Below are 19850 nucleotides of genomic sequence, written 5' to 3'. Positions count from 1 at the left end.
ATGATGTACAGTATTCACAAAGTACATTCAAAATGTTTTCACATGTCTTGTGAGGAATAAACTTACTTTTTGTCTGCTTGTGTCACAGATGGTTTCCTCTTGTTTTGAGAGAAATTGTATTGACTTGTCATATATAGGGGCATCAAGGCAAGATAATATGCTTGGTCAGAATTACATCGATTTAGATAAGAATCTTTATAAATGCATGCCCTTTCAGTTTTCTATAACAATAAACCAATAGTCTGAGCAATGCTAGTAGTTATTTGTGGAACTCTAATATATAACATTGTGTTGTCCTCTGTATTTCATGGTCCTGGACCCTGTGTCTCCGCAGCTGGCAGCCCTGCAGCAGAGCTCCCTCCTAAGGAAGGTGAAGAGGACCTTGCCCAGCCCCCCACCAGAGGAGACTCACCTGCCTATGGTCACCCCTAACCTATCCCACATGTTTGTGCCCTCTCTGCAATCTCTGAAAGGGGGTTCTCGTTTAGCTGCAAAGGCCAGTCTACTTAAGGACTTGACCCATGAGCTGAAGGCTGTTGAACAGGAATCTACAAAGCTACGTAAGCAGCAGGCTGAGTTGGAGGAGGAGGAAAAGGAAATTGATGCCAAGCTTAGATACCTGGAGTTGGGTATCACACAGCGAAAAGAAACATTGGCAAAGGAAAGAGACAGGAGGGAGCTAGCATACCTGCGCTGCATGGGTGATTCACGAGACTATATGTCAGACTCTGAGCTCAACAATCTTCGCCTGACAGCTGCGGCCACATCCTTTGAGAGCAATGGGCTAATGACAAGACCTAGCACGGCACCACTCAGCCAGTTTACCTGTGAGCTAAATACTGCTGCCCAGTTTCCCCCCACATCATCTTTTATGTCGTACCAGTACCCCCAAAGTCTCCAAACGGCACCTACCCCACAGGCCTCTACTCTGCAGAGCACAGGTTTCAACCAACCTCCCTATCCATCAGTAACCCAAGCTCAAGCTCTCCCCCAACCCACCCCCTTGCAGACTTATCCAACCCTATCTTATCAGGTCCAAGGGACATTTCCTTCCCAAGTCTTCCCACAGAACCAGCCTCCGTATCCAGCAGACACTTCAGTGCTACCTCCAGCACAGCCAAGCCAACCAGGGTTTCAGCCTACCCTACCACCTACTGGTCCAGTCCCTTATCCAACCCACAGTACACCATACCCAAGCCAGGCACCCCCCTATCCGATCAGTCAAGCAAGCACTTATCAGCCACAGACAGACACTCTCACTTTTCACCAAAAGCCACGACAGACATCGCTTGCTGACCTTGAACACAAGATGCCCACAAATTATGAGGTTATAAGCAATCCTACAGTTGTAGTAACAACCACTGCCCAAGATATCACTTACAGCCAGTCTGGTTTGGGTCCATCTTATGGCCAATACAGTACAACTATGGCAAGCACTTATGGCCCCTACTCCTCATCTTTATCAAATACATATGGTGGGTCTTTAACAACCTCTGCAGGCTCTGGTTATGTGCCATACACAACAATCTCATCCAGTAATTATGGGCAGTACACAACAACTATTGCAAATACTTATGGATATACAGTAACTACAGCTAGTTCCTATGGGCAATATAATACCACTGTTACAAATACATATGGGCAGACAACACTATCTGACCATATACACTCAATGGAAAGCCCATCTATGTACACCAGTGAAGGCCTATATGGATCATCCAGCCTCGAGCAGAATGTCCCAAGGAACTATGTCATGATTGATGACATATGTGAACTCACCAAGGAAGGCATGGGCACTAGTTTAGACTCACATCGCAATGAGGGTCATGGACGGTACGGGAGTGACGGACTTCACACTCGAGTGGGGAGCTCCTTTGGCAGACCAGAGGATGAACGTGATGCAGATCTGTACGACCAGCATCATGGCAGGGGTAAGAGCACCTGCAACTACCAAGCACAAGGGGCACATACGCATGGCCGGGTAGTGGGAAGCAGTAGCATGGGTGGGGGATCATCATATTACTATGATGACTGCAGTCACTCAACACCTACATGGGCAGCCCAGAGGCACTCTTCAAAGAACCTGTGCCCTTCAGCCGTCATGTCCTCCAGGAGGAGCAAACATCGTAAACAAGGCATTGAGCAGAAGATATCCAAGTTTTCCCCAATTGAGGAGGCTCATGATGTGGAGGCTGATATGGCCTCTTACACCATGAGCACCTCTACAACCAGTGGTTATGGCTCAGGTTCCCATTACCATAAACTTCAGGATGGCATCTATGGACTACGGAGTACTTCCAGTCCACAACGGGGCTACTATAATGATGAACATCTCTATGGCTATGGCAGGTCACGTTCAGCTGGTTATGGCATGGACAAAATCTCTCCCTGCGAGAGGGCCTACAGAAGCAGGTCATATGAACAGGACCGTATAGACCGGTCATACCGCAGCAACTATGGCCAAAGTGTGCGCCCTGCTTTGCATTCTCAGTATTCAGAAAAGGAGAACTCCCACCTCATGACGAAGCTCATGGGTGTTGGGAGGGCTTTCGGCTATCCATCAAATTCATATGGTTCAAGTCACTCTCTACCTGATGTGCAGGACCATATTCGAGACCTGCCCCGGACCCATGTCTACAAACCAGATGATATGTATATAGTTGACGATATGCATTGTGCTGTTTCTGACAGCGAAGGTAATTGGGAGCTGAATGCCAGCGTTACTGCCCACTTTAAACATCCCCCACCCACCCAGAGAAAGAAAGTGAATAGCTGAAGTAAAGAAATGAAAACCAAGTGCATGCCCATGTTTTGTCTTCAGGCAACATGCAACTTTCAATAAATCTGACTCTCAATGTTGTGATCAGTTCCAAAAACTGCATGAGTTGTTGTGTGGTCTCTTTATTTTTTACCCACTCTTTTTTTCCCCCAAGGTGCTTCATTTGTGTGTGTACTGAGTGTATGATATTGAATAGTTTTGACTTCCAAACCTTTAATGAAAAAAAATCTTATTTGAGGTCATTTTTATATGCTGAATACTGAGTTTGAATGCATTGCATGCCTTTTCTTTAAGTTTGTCTATTTTTGTTCTTCTTTTTCTTTTGCATGGTCTCAGTGTGCAATCCTCTTTCGCCATCAGACATGGAGATTGATTGTGATCTGCTTTTGGTTTCCAAAGCATACCATCTTGGTCAAGAGGAGACAGACTGGTTTGAGAAACCTCGTGATGTTCGTGGATCCCGTCACTATGGCAGTAGTGGTCATTCTGGGAGGCGAGGCCATGTCAAGCATACATATCATGATTATGATGAGCCACCAGAAGATCTTTGGCCACAAGATGATTATGGTCACACCCGCCACATTTCCTCTAGAGAGCACCGCCATCACAGCAGTGGAAGTTCCGGTAGGCAATCCTCACGCCACTCGGATGAGCCTCGTTCCTCTCGATCATCACGTTCCTCAAAGGATCCATCTATGCGACATGACTCCCGCTCCTTGTCATCTTCAGGGAGGAGGGGAGAATCTCGTTCTCAGGGCTACCACTCATCAGATTATTCCCGTGACACCTCAGGCCACCACCATAGCTCCCGTTCTGGAAAACAATCCTCCCACCATCAAGGGTCCTCCAGCAGGAAGCAACAGGACCACCCCTCATCATCCAGACAGCCAGGATCTCTTGGGCCTGGACAGAAGGGACCAAGTGGAACTTCAAGCTCAAGCAGGCAAGCTGTCTCTCAGCCACCTGTTGATGGGCAGCAAGGTCAGCGAACACAGCTTCAGCAGCAGGCACAGACATCATCTGCCAGGCCAGGCTCTCAGACATCTGCCACAGGCACAACACAACCACAATTAGTACAAGCCCAGCAACTGCAAGCTAAACCTGGCCAGACTGGTCCAACATCTCGACAACCCACCTCAGCAGCACAGACATCCCCAGCTGTAGTAAGTAAATATTTAAAGATGTAAAGTGATTTAATTGAAAGCCAAATCTTTTCTTAAAAGTGGATTCTCCTATTCTAGATGTTCCTGAGCATGAACATTGTGGTTGAGATTTATTAAAGCTTGCTGGAAAGTGTCACAGACTTTTAAAGTATTTAATATTTAATCTTGTAGAATATATAAAAATTTGATCTGTTTCATACATACCCTTCAATTTAAATATTTAAACCTTATCTCTGCATTTCGTAAGTTTATAGTTAGTCAGGTTGAGCCATTTTGGTAAGTAACATAGCTTTTCAGAGATTTAGGGTTCATTAGGAGCCAGTGTAAAGCATTTGAAGACTCAGATCACTGTGGCCAGATGAGAGAAACCTTATTCTTTCCATCCATTTGTGCACCTGGTTTAGTACAGGTCTTGCAAGGAACATTGTATTGATGATCCTCAAATATTCTGGTTTGGCTTTGTTTTTATGAAGTATAACATTTCTGCAATTAATGCCATTAAAACTTGCTTTGTAGATTATTTCCGGTTTAGCTGGGAAATTTAACATTAAAGTTAGGAAATCTCCCAATGATGTGCATTGATAGAATGTGCAGCATTCACAATGAAGCCAACATTATGTTTTGCATACTGAATTGTGATTGGTCTCATTTCTTGTGATCTTATTGAAATGTGATTGGTCTTGACTTTATTGATTGATATATGACTTGATATATATGTCGCCTCTGGCTTGCTCAGTTGGGGACACTTAATTTCTAGCGATTATCGCCAATTTGATTGCACAGATACTATTTAAACTAAACTGAGCTAGACAATGACATCTCTGAATTCAATAATGAAATGCCTTTAACTGAAAATTGCGTGTTTAATCTTATCATTATACATTACTGACACTCTATCTTCCAATCTGATACTGTTAAGTGCTTTGACACAATCTGTATTGTAAAAGCGCTATATAAATAAAGGTGACTTGACTTGACTATTGCATGTATTTATGTATTTAACCCTATGGTGCTCCTCATTTATAAGTCACACTCATACTTCTCACTGAAACATAAGTATAAATTCAAGCGTAATTTTATGAGGCTACAAGAATACTTTTTGTGCGCACAAAAAACTAAATTAACAAGTTTATTCAAGAATTTTTCTCCTCTGCATCACCCTAGCACAATTTTGGAGAGTACCACGATGTATCCGTGTGCTTTGATCTGCACGTACTGTAAATGTGGTAGGACCCTTGCTGTCTATGGAGGGTCAGAAAGCAATCGGATTTCATAGATTTCATCAAAAATATCTTAATTTGTGTTCCGATAAATGAAAAAAGGTTTTACAGGTTTGGGATGACATGAGAGTGAGTAATTAATGACAGAATTTTCATTTTTGGGTGAACTATCACTTTAAATAAACTAACTCAAAATATAAGAAACAGTTTTAAGATATGAATACAGTAAGTGTGATTTATGACCATGTGTCTCTTGTCTCCAATAGACTAAACCAGAGCCCACCCCTGCCACTGCTATTGGAGCAAAAGCAGTCCCCAGCCAACCTGCCAAAACAGCCCAACCTCCACTTACCGGAATAGGTAATTGTGCTTAAACGACTTCAACATGGCCTAGATGTACTCAAAGCACAATCAAAGGACAGTAAGATTTTTTTGCTTCTGAAATCTAACACATTATGTATACACTTCATGGTTGTATTGTGCTGGGGTTTTGGGGATTAGAATTGGAAAAATATCTAACCTTTGCAAATGGGTCAGAAACATGTGTTAAAGAGGGCTTTAGATTGTGGTAATTGTACCAAATATTTGACGTGGTGCTCATTAATGGCGCTCACTAAACACCAGGAATAAACAAGTATGATCATTTCTAAAACTTCAATGACAAAGAGACCTATAAGAAAAAATGCCACTTATGTAGTTTAGTCGTGCAACAAGATGGCTACATGCAATCTACTAGCAATCATATAATTTACTAGCTGCTGGCCTCTGTTGATCTGGCAGCGAATGAGCTTGCTTGCTCATTTAAATAGTCTGGTTTAATGTTTGTTATAAGATGGTCATGCAGCACGCTATCAGAGCTCCTCTTAAGCCTTCCACCTTCCCCAGCTCAACTTGTCTACATCTGCTACAGGATTTATATACAGCTATGGAAAAAAAATTAAGAGACCACTGCAAAATGATCAGTTTCTCTAGTTTTACTATATATAGGTATGTGTTTGAATAAAATGAACATTTTTGTTTAATTCTAGAAACTAAACTAACAAATAAACATATTGTCATTTAGAGCATTTATTTGCAGAAAATGACAACTGTTCAAAATAATTAAAAAATATGCTGTATTTTTAGACCTCAAATATTGCAAAGAAAGCAAGTTCATGTTCATATTTATTAAACAACACAATACTAATGTTTTAACTTAAGAAGAGTTCTGAAATCAATATTTGGTGGAATAACCCAGATTTTCAATCACAGCTTTCATGCATCTTGGCATGCTCTCCACTGGTCTTTCACATTGCTGTTGGGTGACTTTATGCCAAGAAAACATCTACTTTATGTTGAGATCACAAGAAAACAAGGGGAAAAAATAGCAATGCATGGCTTTTTAGGGCGTCTGTACTGTCACTCACACATTTTGTAAGTAACTACAGCATAAAAAAGCATATACAGTGGTAGATTTTGCTGTATGTGTTTTACTATGAATTCTGTTTTTAAACAAAGAGAACAGAAGATTGAAATGGCTGGAATATTAAGTCAGTTTGTTTTTCACTATAAGAATATGTTGGCTATTGGAGTGAAAGTGCCCATTCACTTTTGCTCAGGTCCGGCCAAAAATAATATTGTGCTTATGCCACTGATAGATAATATAGACATTCACAATGAAAAGCTCCTACAAATTGAACACCAAATTAATTATTAAAAAACTAGTGAACAGAGTTTTGGCACAGAATGTAAGTACCAGCAAGATCATGACATAATGACAATGACATATAATGACATTATAAACTTAGAAGAAAATAATATGCTTTAGAAAGCTAAGTCCAAGTCTAATTATACTTGAAAGTTTTGATATTTAGTAAGAGCAATAAAAAGCATATATGCATGAAAGGAAACATTTGCAAAAATGGTTGTGCATAAATTAAATTCTTTGAATGGCAAAATGTCATCAATAAAGTCATGTCAGTAAAAATCCTCATGATGATGAAGCTCACCTAATTGACTTCTGGTGGCGGAGAAATTCCTCTTTACATATTTGGGTTCAGGTTTGGTGAACTTTGACCTTGCAGTGCTGACCAATAGAAGTTTCTTAAATTGGCAGTTAGGCGGTGCTTCATTACAGTTGCACTAAACATTCACAATGAATGAGGCAATCCTTCACGTGGTGTCTACTCAGTCACTTCTTTATTACAGCACTGGCACTGTTCAAGAATATAAAGTGTTGCAGAAAAAGGCCTCACGACTCACATCCAGTCCCACCTTTTTTTGGCTGTGGAATTTTGCCGTGTAAAATGTGACCCTGGACCACAAAACCAGTCTTAAGTCGCTGGGGTATATTTGTAGCGCTAGTCAAAAATACATTGTATGGTCAAAATTATCGATTTTTCTTTTATGCCAAAAATCATTAGGATATTAAGTAAAGATCATGTTCCATGAAGATATTTTGTAAATTTCTTACCGTACATGCATCAAAACTTAATTTTTGATTAGTAATATGCATTGCTAAGAACTTCATTTGGACAACTTTAAAGGTGATTTTCTCAATATTTAGATTTTTTTGCACCCTCAGATTCCAGATTTTCAAATAGTTGTATCTCGGCCAAATATTGTCCAACAAACCATACATCAATAGAAAGCTTATTTACTTAAGACTGGTTTTGTCATCCAGGGTCACAAATGTGCTCTGTACGCTGCCTTTAGCATTAATAAGTGGCCACTGCCTGATCGGTATTTTCTTGTATTAATATCCAAATTTGCCATGCTATCTATATACCTAATTGAAGAGGGATAAATGTATCTGTTGACAGTGCTTCCATTTGTAAACCTAAATCTCTTCTCCATAATTCTCTAGGCTCAAAAGCAGCTGCAAGGCCTGGTGGAATTGGCAGTGCAGCTGCAGGTCAGCCGGGTGTAGATGGAGAGAGTGTGCTGTCTAAAATTTTGCCTGGAGGAGCTGCAGAGCAAGCTGGCAAATTAGGAGAAGGTGAGCATAGAGTTTTCAAGGTATAACTAGCATTTTGGTCAGTTATTATTAACAGACTAGTTTAAATAGTACATGGGTCAGGCCCGGCTCCATAGTCAAATCACTGAGGGTGCTTCTTAAATTAGTAAGGGTGCTAATATATATATATTTGAACAAAGAAATCAAGTGCTACACACAGGCTGCATTGCCCATGACTTGATTGCAAATACAAATACAAAAATAAGACATATATATATATATATATATATATATATATATATATATATATATATATATACACAGTATACATATACATACTTGTGTGTGTGTATATATATATATATATATATATATATATATATATATATATGCTGTCTATAGCTGTGGCGCAAAGAGCGCTCCCTTCATAATCACTAAAAGGCTGTCATTCATCTTAGTTCATCTTAGATCTCACAAAGTTACTTTATAATCAATGACATTGTCTATGCTGCACAACGAATCTCTTATTTACACCATGCTTAAACTTTGTTATAATGACATGATTCGTACTGAACACAACACCTGAATAAAAACTTGGCTACACTGCTCAATGCTGCACAAACACGTTGAAATAGAAACAAATCTCCAGAGCACAAACCATAACACACTGGATCTTTTGCCAAATCTGCAATGAAATGTCATTTCAGCTTTAACTGAGGGTGCTATTGATTTTATTTGAGTGTGCTTATGACATGGATCAATATTAACTATTGTTCTTTTCTTAATTATTATTTTTTTCTTACAAAAACAAATGCTTTTTATAACCAATGTTATTCTCACTATTTTCTCTTTTACTTTGTGATTTGCACAGCCATCTCTGGATTTGGCAAAAAGTTCACCTCCTTGTGGTGAGGTAGTACAATTAAAGGTAGGTGCAGTTGCTTTTCAGTTATTGGACACTTACCATTGGTCATGTTGTAACTGTAATAAATAAACATGCTTTAAAACAATTTACCAAAAAATTAACTCCTGTGTGCATATGTGTGTGTGTCAGAGAGAGAAATAGAGAGAGAGTGAAAGAAAGAGCAAGAGAGCAGCTGACTGAGTAGAGTGCATTGTATCAAGGTGGCATATTTTTAGCTTCACAGTGATTATTCTTATTGTTTCCATGTTATTTTAGGGTGTCTAAAATGACAGAGGATGTTTTTGCACTGGAAAAACCTATGAAGTTTCCCTATTATGTTTTAATTTAAAGAGAAGACAACTCAAGAAAGAAAGTGAGAGGGAGAGAAGCTGTCTGGTTTTTCTAGTAAGTATATGACAAAATTTCATATAGCATATTAGAGTTGGATGGTTTGGTTAAATTGGTAACCTCTTGGTTACATATGTAACTTTACTTCCCTGTGTCAGCAGCTGACATTAGGTGCACATCCTCTGGTGTGATGATTGACTGAGACCTGTATTAAAGACACAATCTGGAAGATTTTTGGATTAAAATATCCAAAAACCACCAGAACAGTGTTATATATTTTGCTTTATATTCAAAAGAAAGAAATTGTGCCCCCTCAGTTTTCTTAACGAAACTTACTAATTTAAACCGTTGATGGATAATTAATTGGAGGAGCATGGGTGCACCATCTGCAGAGCGCATAATGTGTTCAATTTGAGCAGATCAATCAGCGTCTGACTTGAAGCAGTATAGCATATCATAGGCTATACATAGGCTCGCGAATCGCTCTTGTGGTAGCCTACACCACAAGAGTGATTCGTGAGCAGACGCGGGTTACGGTCATATCGCAGTTTCTCCAGTGTGGCTGGTTGCACGAGTTCTGATAATGACAGCTAATTCCTACCTGGTCTCATGGCGTACCAATATCACGTATTATCGAGTACCAATAGCAGTACATATCACTGCAGTTTCCAAAATAAATGCACACTTTCACACAAATTTACAGAGTTGCGATTAATAAAGTATAATTTTCGCACAGTTACTTGAAGAATATCATGCTATGACTTCAAAACAATATTAATATATGCTGGGAGATTTGAAAAATGATGCTTTTGAACGTTAGCATCGCACACATCCAGCTTCATATCTATGGGTTTTCATAGATGATAAGTTTATTCGGTAGCTCACAGAGTACGGAGACGGACTTCAGAAGTAAGAAGCACCGGTTCGAATCCCGTGTAACTACGATTCGACAAAACAGTTAAAATCTGCGTAAAAGGAAGTTCAAATGGCACAGTTGCATCAGCTAATACGATTTTATATCAGTTTTGCATTTGTTAACACTATCGGGGTAGGTTTAGGGTTGGATTTGGTGTAGGGCATATTTCCAACACGATAGAGCATTAACCTTTAGTCCCCGGATATTTGAATTCTGAACCGCCGCAATACGTATCTGAAGTAACGTAATAAAAAAACAGAAATACGTACCAATATCTATGTAATAAAAATGTGCCAGGGTTCACATATTGAACCTGTGTTTTAGCGCCACTCAGTGGACATTTCTATTTGAAACTGTGGCGAAACGTGCAGCAAGGTACGTAAAACAAAAAGTGCGCAGAGGTACGTATTTTTATGAGACCAGGTTGGCTAATTCACATTTACCAGACTCATTCACTGTATTTCATCCCTTGCTTTAATAGGGTTACAAACTCTTTTCATGTTATATTAATGCTATAGCGTATTGTGTCATGTTTATAAAATTAAAACGATAATAAAGTGAATTTACACACAAATTTGATTGTTCTACATTGTTCCAGGGCCGGCGTCAAGGGGGGGCATTCGTGGGCCGTGCCCTCCCGACTCACTGTGCCTTTTCATCCTTTACCCTCCTTGCTGAACGTGCTCGAAAGTGAAAGTGAAATCGGAAAAAACTGCACGCGATTACAGATTGCATTAAACCAATCGCCCCCGTCAACGTGATTTGTGCCCCCCCTAGAAATTTAAATGCCCCCCCGACTGAGGTGCCCTGGCGTCGGCCCTGCCCCAAAGACACTTTTATATGTTATGCATTTTATTAGACAGGTGACGAACGCACTAGCATTATAGCATTATAACAGAACTTTCAACACACTCAAATGTATCCAGTATGATAAAACAGCGCTGTTTTACCTCACATATGCATGACTGGACGAAGCGGAAGCGGTTGACTGTGGCATAATAAAAGCTCCGCTGCTTTCGAGCCGTGAATCGCGCTTGTCCTTCATTAGCAATCGCTCCAGTGTCCTCGTTTCGCATCCATGACTTTCAGCCCCACCCTGCTTCATACTACAGTGACCTTAAGTCTTTAATACATTAGCTCATCCATGGACATGATTGCATCGGCTGTGGGGATGAAGACAACAACTCCCATGATTCCACACGCAATCACGGCGTCATCAATCTACGCCTTCGTTTCTCTGTTTGTTTTGAATATGCGCCCTCTAGCGGCGAAAACTTACATATTGTGCCTTTAAATCGCACCAGTTTATTGGCACATAGCACTGAAGCATCGCTGAGATGAGCATGGCTGGCTGTGTAGCATCATGTTCTCTACTCAGGGAATCAATGTTACATAAGTACTGTAACACATACATATAAGATATTGACTTTCATAGATTCCCTTTGATGCTGCATCAGTAGTTAATGCTATGGGAATGCTAATAAAAGTGTGATAAAATGTGCCCAGCCTGCCACACACAGATATCTTCCAAAGATAGTTACAAGCCAAAGCTTGTAAAGAAGCAATACTCTTAGTAGAGTGTGCATGAACACTTCATGGAGCAAAACCTTTGCTACGGCTACTGAAGCAGGCGAACAACTATCCAGATTTATGCCACGGGCTTGTACGGTCAACACAAATCCTCAAAGCTCAAACCCTCAAAGACAAAGTCTGTGCGACCTCACCTTCTCCTGCAACTCAAAAGTAGGAGGAGTGAAAGACTGTAAAACAACAGCCTGCCAGCAAAGCGAAGAAGAAAACACCTTAATAAGGTTGGCAAGTTTTGGCCTCAGTTAGGCGTTAACTAGACCAGGAGCTAAATCCTAACATAAAGGGCTCACTGTTAAAGCTTGCATTTCACTAGTTCTCTTAAGAGAAGTAAGGATCAGCACGAGAACTGTCTTGAGAGTCAAAAGCTGATCCAAGACTCATTCTAGAGTCTCAAAAGGAGGTCCAGTCAAAGGCTCCAGTGCCGTAGAGATGTCCCAAGTAAAATATCAAAGCATCTAGCAGGAAGCATCTCCAAAATCAAAGCATCTTGCAGGATGTTTTTATCCTTAGCCAGAGATAGCATTCAGTCCAAACCCACCATCGAAAGACCAATAGCATGAGCCGTGTGCTTAGTATCACAAAGTGATTTCTCAGATTGCCTTGATTGATTTGATTGCCTCAGGGGACAAGCAGTCACCATCTTCCATCTCCTTAAGGACCTTCAGCTGAGACCCCTTCAAGAATGTCATGGTGTGCAGCGGCACACTTGTTCGGCCAGCAGCTATACAGGACTTGCCGATCAAAGGAGACGTAGTCCTACAGGGTTTGAATAGTATATTAGGCCTCAATTTCCTTTAGAGGGCTGACAATGCTGAGACATGAGCCACTAATGTCTCTTCCATTGCCAGCATCTCTGAATACCCCTGTTCAGCCATCTTAAAAATGGCTGTGAAAACAGAGGCAATCGAATTAGTAATCCGTGCAGGGAAGGCCTGGTTCCAGGACCCTGAGATCTCACAATGGATCCTATAATTGCGGCAGCGGCTTGCTGAGCAAATGCGTGCCTGCTAACAACTGCTCATCCAACTTGGAGTGAGCCCCTGGCTGGACAGACTCATCCCAATCCAGTTTAAGCCTGTCTACAGCATGAGAAATTACATGCAAAAGCTCTGTATAAGCTAAAGAAGGGCAAAGGGCGGCCTAAACTCCTCAAAGTCAGATGTGGTGGTAGATAGCACATTCTAATTGAGATCACTTTACGAGTTTATGAACTCGGACACAAATCCTCATATGCAAACTCCACTGAGACATATTAAGCATGCAGTCAGGAGAAAGCAAGAGAGAGAAAACCGAAGGCTTGCGCTCCATAGCTTCAGGTTGAAATGCCAGCCCATCCTGTGCCTCAGCAGCTGCAGAGCAAGCAACATGGAGAAGAGACAGTTTCTAGCAATATCTGCCAATAAATTGGTGTGATTGTATACGGGCTTCAGCCAATCGTCACACCAGCTACTGACACAGCTTTGAAGTGAACCTATGAAAGATAAACAAAAACATACATGACATTATGAGTAATTTTATATCATGAAAACAAACTCCCCTATTACTACAAAGTATTCATTATTGTTGTCGATATTGCAGTTTTTTATAACATTTACAACAATTGAATTTGTATTGTTTGTGTGTGTGTGTGTGTGTGTGTGTGTGTGTGTGTCTATGTTTTAAAGCCAACCAGGACTGGAATCACAGGACTTTAGGTCTGGGTCATAAATCAAAGGCGACAACACTGTTCGCTCTGAAAGCCAGACAGTAAGTAACTTTATAATTTAAAATTCTGAAATATAAAAATGAGTCTTAATCCAGGGGTTGGCAGCGAGACTGAATCAAGCAACTTATGCACTTACACTCAAACTTTTTCACACTGTCCTTCGACTTTAAAATACATGCTTTATTCACATGGATATAGCTATGTATGACTTCCCATGAATGGGCTGATGCTGATTAGCCGCAGAGTTGAGAGCTGAGAATGGTGAGACTGGGGACGTGATGATAATGTGTCATTCAAGGCCACAATGGTCCTGCTCATTTGTAACCAAAGACTAAGCATCCAGTTCTTCACTGGAACAACTGAATGCCGGTTCGCACCTGGTCAAGGGAGAGGCAGGCAGGCACACACTCACATTCCCTCATTCACATTCCAATTGGTCGGAGGAAAAGGGAATTGCTAATAAGGCCTGAATGTCCTGAACTGTGTTTGTAGGCCAACGTAGCAGAGGTGGTTCTTGGGCATCCATAAAATTCACTGTATCTGAGCAGAGAGAGCACGAGAAAGCTATTGTTTCCTACACTAGTCAATGGAAAAAACTGGTCAACCATCCCTGCTAGAAAATATGTTTGAATACTAAGCTTTGAAATTTGTGAACATGTGTTGTGTTTATTTACAATGAGAAACAACTATTAGTGCAGACCTAGGAGTGTTCTTCTTCATATCTATCCGCAACATTTTTTTTTCCTATGCCAAAATTTGAAAGGTTTTTTTTTTTTTTGACCTGTAAATCTTTTATAGTTTCCTACGGAGAAATACAACTTCTACTGTCAGCTCAGGAGTGCGGTGATCATTAATGATAGGGATTTCTTGCTTCTGGCCAATTTTTAATTGGTTAAACTTACTATTAAGTTAAAACTTACCCTTATTACAACAAACCTTGGTCTTCCTTATTTGAATCGTTATTGAACTGCCAAAAAAGTAATTATCCTGTTATTATTAAACGATTATGGTAGCTCCTTTGTAGCATTGTATAGCATTAATGAATAATATCATTTAACAGATTAATGTGGCGGCAATGTTGAAGTTGCTTAATGCCTGAAATTATAGAGTATTGTATGAAAGTACATGAAAAAAACAGCAAAAAATTGCATGTAAGAAATATATTATATTGTAAAAATTTAAATGGGAACTGTTGCTTTTGTTTTCAACACCTTTGCCATGTATTTGACATAGACAAATCGTATCAAGCAGTGTGTTTCCATTACAGATTTGCTCAAAACTTTTGCGATATTTTATAAATGTTAATTAAAAAACCTACTGCGAAATAACGCCATTTCCATTAACCGATGTTATGCAACTAAAATGTAATCATTTCCTCTCACAATAAGTCATGGCGACGGATGTTGGTAGGTTTTCGTACTGTATATTGTAGCCACCGCACTAGCCATTATTTTTAAACGAAGGAGACGTAGGCGTGTATCTTTAGCGAAAAAGTGGAGAGCCGCTTCTGGGACGCCTCTGAAATGTGCCGCGGTGTGGCTGTGTCGGAGCCGTTGCGCAGTGTAAATAAGGGATTATCCATCCAAGCATTATTGGCAAGGAATACCCCTTACACTTGAGAGCGGCCACATATGAGGTGTTTCTTGGAGTGACTTTTGTGACTTTTACGTACGCCAGGTAACCTGTATTTGAAAAAAAAAAAAAACCTGTTTCCATTGCAGTTTTGTGAAACATCCCTTTTTCTAATTGCCTGAAAAACCACCTCATGCGAGCGTAAAATCTTTTTTGTGATATAAATTGACGTATTTCCACTGGGTGTATTTTCAATTCGCATTTTCAATTTGCGCAATTTGAAAGGTAATGGAAATGCAGCTACTGACAGAAACATTAACTTAACATCTTGCTAGCATTCTACTACAGGACCTGACAGGATACAACTCGTGAGCTAAAACATTCAGTATGGGTTGCAATAAAATTGAACTCTTCTTAACTTTGTTACATCACTTCTTGCATTGTTACAAATGACTCAATGTCTCAAAAATGGCTCTTTATGCTTCACATAAACTATAGATCAACAGCAGACTGACCCTTGGGTCCATGTTCAGAACATAGAAGCCACCAATAAACTGTCTGTAATGCAACATTTAAGGGTGAAGTGTGCAATTTTCCCAGCAATTATCCCAGTCTAATACACAGTAAGTCATCCTTATGTTGACCCCTGAAAAGTATGTTCACTGTACACTGGGTGGGTCAGATGGTAAAAAATGTTAGGTTTGAAAATAGTCATTATTTTTTGTCATTCCATTTGTTTATGGAACAGATATTACACACTTCACCTTGAAAAAATGTCTTTCATTGGATTGTAATGCCTTCTTTGTATCCCATATTGTTCTTCACAGATTATTTGGGAATTCTGTATCTGTGTTCTAACCGAACAGCATGGCCAAAGATATTAACAGCCAACTTTGAGCATGATAGCTCCAAAAAACCTCCTCCTCCTGGCCAACAGAACACAGTGAAGGCAGCGGAGAGCGATGACTCCAGTCGCACAATATCAACAAACTAAACAGGTCAATCAGTGTAACTTGATAATGCCTACAGGAAATCTTGAAATCTGTGTGTGCATTATTCTGAAAACAAGCTAACATGTTCTCATTAGAGCAGCACAGCGAGTGACTTACGGAGAAGTGTGATTCCGTGTTTCTCTACTTGGGAAATGCTTTTCACTCCCCTCTCAGGAATGGAAGAAATAGCAATGTTAGGACACTTAGAAAAACTTCATAGGTTTTTCCTAAAAGAGATAAAAAAACAAAGAAAATCATGAACATGGGAACTATAACACACATCTCTATGCTAAGTCCTTTAACTCAACATTCCAGAATGAAAAAAAAAAATCCTGTTTGTTTGTTTTTGTCTTTTTTCTTCTTTCTCTTGCTATGTGCTATAAAAGTGTAAAGTGGACTAGGAATGCATGTAATCCAAGACCTTACACTGTTCACGATATCAATGAGAGATTGACAAAGAGGATTTGTGCATTTATACTCGAGCAGAGAGAATATGAAGAAGAGGACGAAAGAAATTCTAGAACAAGCCCAAACATAAGACTCAGATCATCACATAAGAAATCGCTTGGAAAACAATGTCAGGTTCTGACCAATCAGGTCTTTTTTATTCATTGTCCTTTCCAAAGTATTAAGAAATTGTCCTCAGGCTGCAGATGGGGTGTTTTTACAACCATTGTACGGTATTGGCCAGTTGGAATCTTGTGCATTATCTTTTTGTTTTGTTGTTCTATTGTCGCCTTGCTATGTTTGTAGAGTGTTTAACATATTTTTCTATTCACAATATTATTTTTTTTCCACATTGTTTGTATATAGAAAAAAATAGACTGAAGTTTATTTATATTTTTTAATTCAATTGGGTTTTTTAATTTTTATTTATTGTATTGAGTTCCTTTGTTTGTTTATTACTGTTTTAAATCCATTGTTACTCTGTCACTTGTTTACAGCCTTTTTTAATATATATATATATATATTTTGGTTGAATTTTATGTTTGACAGTTTAAAAAAAGATCAAAAGCAATAGTGGATGGTGGTCAGTCCGTAAAGAGCACAATTGTTAGATGTTTTTACAGTAGTGGTCAGAAGAGTGATATCTGTCTGTAAACCTGTAATATATCTGTAAGGTTCAGGATCACTGTCTATTAAGTCATTAAAAAGTGATGCCCAGTCTCTTATAATAACACATTAGGTGTCAAAGCCATGATTTGTTTTAAAAGATTTTTTATTAAATTACTATAATAATTAAGAAAAACACAAAGCTAGTCTGAGAAATAATGGAGCTGCTTAGTGGAATGTTGGAACTTTTAAGCAAGTAGAGATTGCATGTTCTGAAGAAAAAAAAAAAAAAATCTTGATATTGCTATATGTTCTAATGGTATGTGTGAATGATTTTGGACGTGTGTATGTATGCATCTACATTTGTTATCATTCAAAAAAGAAAAAAAAAAAAAATCTGATCAACAACAGGAAAAGAAATGTTTGGTCAGAGGACTTTTATTTTCAGACCTTCTATGCAATGATTTTCTCAGCTGAGAAAAATGGTTGTCAGAGTATTGAAACAAAATAAAAACTAAATCCAAGAATAACTAGATAGTAGTTTCAAAAATGTTACTTGGGGGCTGATTTGTTTGTATAAGAGAAACTGTAATATAAATAATATAAATCTGAATGGAAATTTTGTTTCCCATATTTGTGGCATGTTTCCCATTTTGTGGCACTGTTTTGAAATGGAGCCAATTAGCCATAGCGATTAACATAAACGCCAATCATTTCTCACTATCCATGGATGGTTGCTGCTAGATGAACGGCATATGATGGGGTCACCATCCTTCATGATGCTTAGTTGCCTATTGGTGCAATTCTTAAAGGAAATTACAAATCTAAAGCATACTACAAATATGTCAAGAAAAATATATATATAAGGAGGTTATATTGAGAAATATTAAACAAAACAGTTTTGTTTGTTGCAGTGTTTGAAGGGTTGCCCATTTATCTGGTCTTAAATTAGACTCCTCTGTGGTTGCCCTTCCACAGGCCGTGGGAAATCTTGAGTTATCGTACAGTTTGAAGACTTTGGGAACCCCTTTTGAACCCCTCACTGCATTACCACACACTGTAATATCTGTGTGATTGAGAGGAAACCCAACGACACGGCCTATAGTTATGTCACAAATTATATTGGTTTATATATATTCGGATATATTTATTTTTTCAAATAATAGTTTTAAATAACTATACCAAAATTGAATAAATCATATTTTATTAAACAAATAAAATAAATAGCACTATATTATGTAAATGGATTAGAATGTATATGGGATGGCATATAAGAGAGTGTAAACGATCAGTTATATAGCAATGTAGCAATGCATAGCACCTATAGACCACCTAAAACACTCAACGGAAAACAAATCGAGGAGTCTGTTTGTACTGCCTGCAATATGAACTATATTAGCTATCATTCTGTCTTGCGTCTCAGAGATTATTATTATTTTTTTTCCGTGTGTGTGTGTTTGATCCTATTCACCTCAGGAAAGCATAGAGTTAACGCACCAAGGGGAGATATATGCATCGCTATAAGGGCTTAATTACAATACTAAGAAAGCCATTCATTCTAACACCCTAAGTTTGTGATTCATTAGGGCTGTTGACTGTGATGTATGTCAGGGAAACCAGATCACCTGCCATTATCTATGCTATTTAGTTATTCACTCATTCATGCATTGTGATCCTTTTTACTGGATTAGAAAACAGTTACTCTTGTAAGAGTAAGTATGTGGCACAAAGAAAGAAATGACAGAGGAAAAATGACTGCTGTCACTCTGTCAAAAAGGAAACAATCAGCTAAATTTGTTTTAAAATAAACTGATAATTGCACGGGCCCCCCCTTTGCTGCTCAGTTGCACTGGCAACCATTTTCACAGTTAAAAGGACATGAATATATCTGTAAAACATGTAAATTGTACTATACTTCTGCACACGAAACATTCAGAGCAAGGTGTAAAATGACCTGTTGTTTTGTGTAAATGACATCTAAAAAAGAGCATCACGACATAAACAGAAACCAAATAAACACATAAATATTCAAATAAATCACACTGTGTATGTGGTTGGCTCATGTGGACTGTTTGAAATGTAAAAAAATGTATTGAGACACATTTTTGGTCTATGGTCTATACTTGTTGTGATTGTTAATGCAGATAAAAGACTCTTTAAAAAGAGAATATGGCTTCCATATAATTTGTGGGCGGGGAAATTTAAATTGACAAATGTACTTTAGAAAAAAAGAAAAAAAAAGAAAAAAAAGAAGAAGAAGAAAACAAAAGACAACAGTTTGAAGGTGTTCGAAAAACACAATTAATGTTACATTCACTGTTGTGAGAGCATATCCATATATCCATTGTAAACTTTGTGTTTGTTTCAGTGTATACCTGTAGTAGGCTTGATGTAACGTCATGTTGTGTGATGAAAGTAATAATGACTCTTCAATACAATCAGGAAAAAATAAAAGAGGATTTTAAAAAACACCTGTATCTAACTTGTCCTTTTCACTACTATGACAGATACATGGAAAAAATGATTTAATGCAAGCATTGTCAATATTTTGATTTAAATATATTGGAAAGTTAATCAAATAAAGTGTCCCTTTAATAAATTCGTTTGGATGAAAATGTGGTCCATTTTAATACATAAACAAATTGGAGCCAAAAAATGTTCAAAAAGTGTTCA

General features: G+C 38.8%; 1 protein-coding gene across 1 annotated transcript in view; it reads left to right on the top strand.

Annotated features, from left to right (window-relative positions):
- bsna (bassoon presynaptic cytomatrix protein a) overlaps window positions 1-19241 on the top strand; it is a 53265-nt gene extending 34024 nt beyond the window's left edge. Inside the window, 8 exon segments of the mRNA XM_058785125.1 lie at window positions 335-2696; window positions 3116-3942; window positions 5429-5522; window positions 8008-8139; window positions 8969-9025; window positions 9278-9406; window positions 13520-13601; window positions 15960-19241. Of these exon segments, the coding sequence (XP_058641108.1) occupies window positions 335-2696; window positions 3116-3942; window positions 5429-5522; window positions 8008-8139; window positions 8969-9009 (3456 nt within the window). The 3' untranslated portion in view covers window positions 9010-9025; window positions 9278-9406; window positions 13520-13601; window positions 15960-19241.
- The last annotated feature ends 609 nt before the right edge of the window (window positions 19242-19850 follow it).

The sequence above is a fragment of the Onychostoma macrolepis genome, chromosome 08 (genome assembly GCF_012432095.1).
Source record: "Onychostoma macrolepis isolate SWU-2019 chromosome 08, ASM1243209v1, whole genome shotgun sequence".
Classification (NCBI taxonomy): Eukaryota; Metazoa; Chordata; class Actinopteri; order Cypriniformes; family Cyprinidae; genus Onychostoma; species Onychostoma macrolepis.
This window is presented reverse-complemented; position numbering and strand designations above follow the sequence as displayed.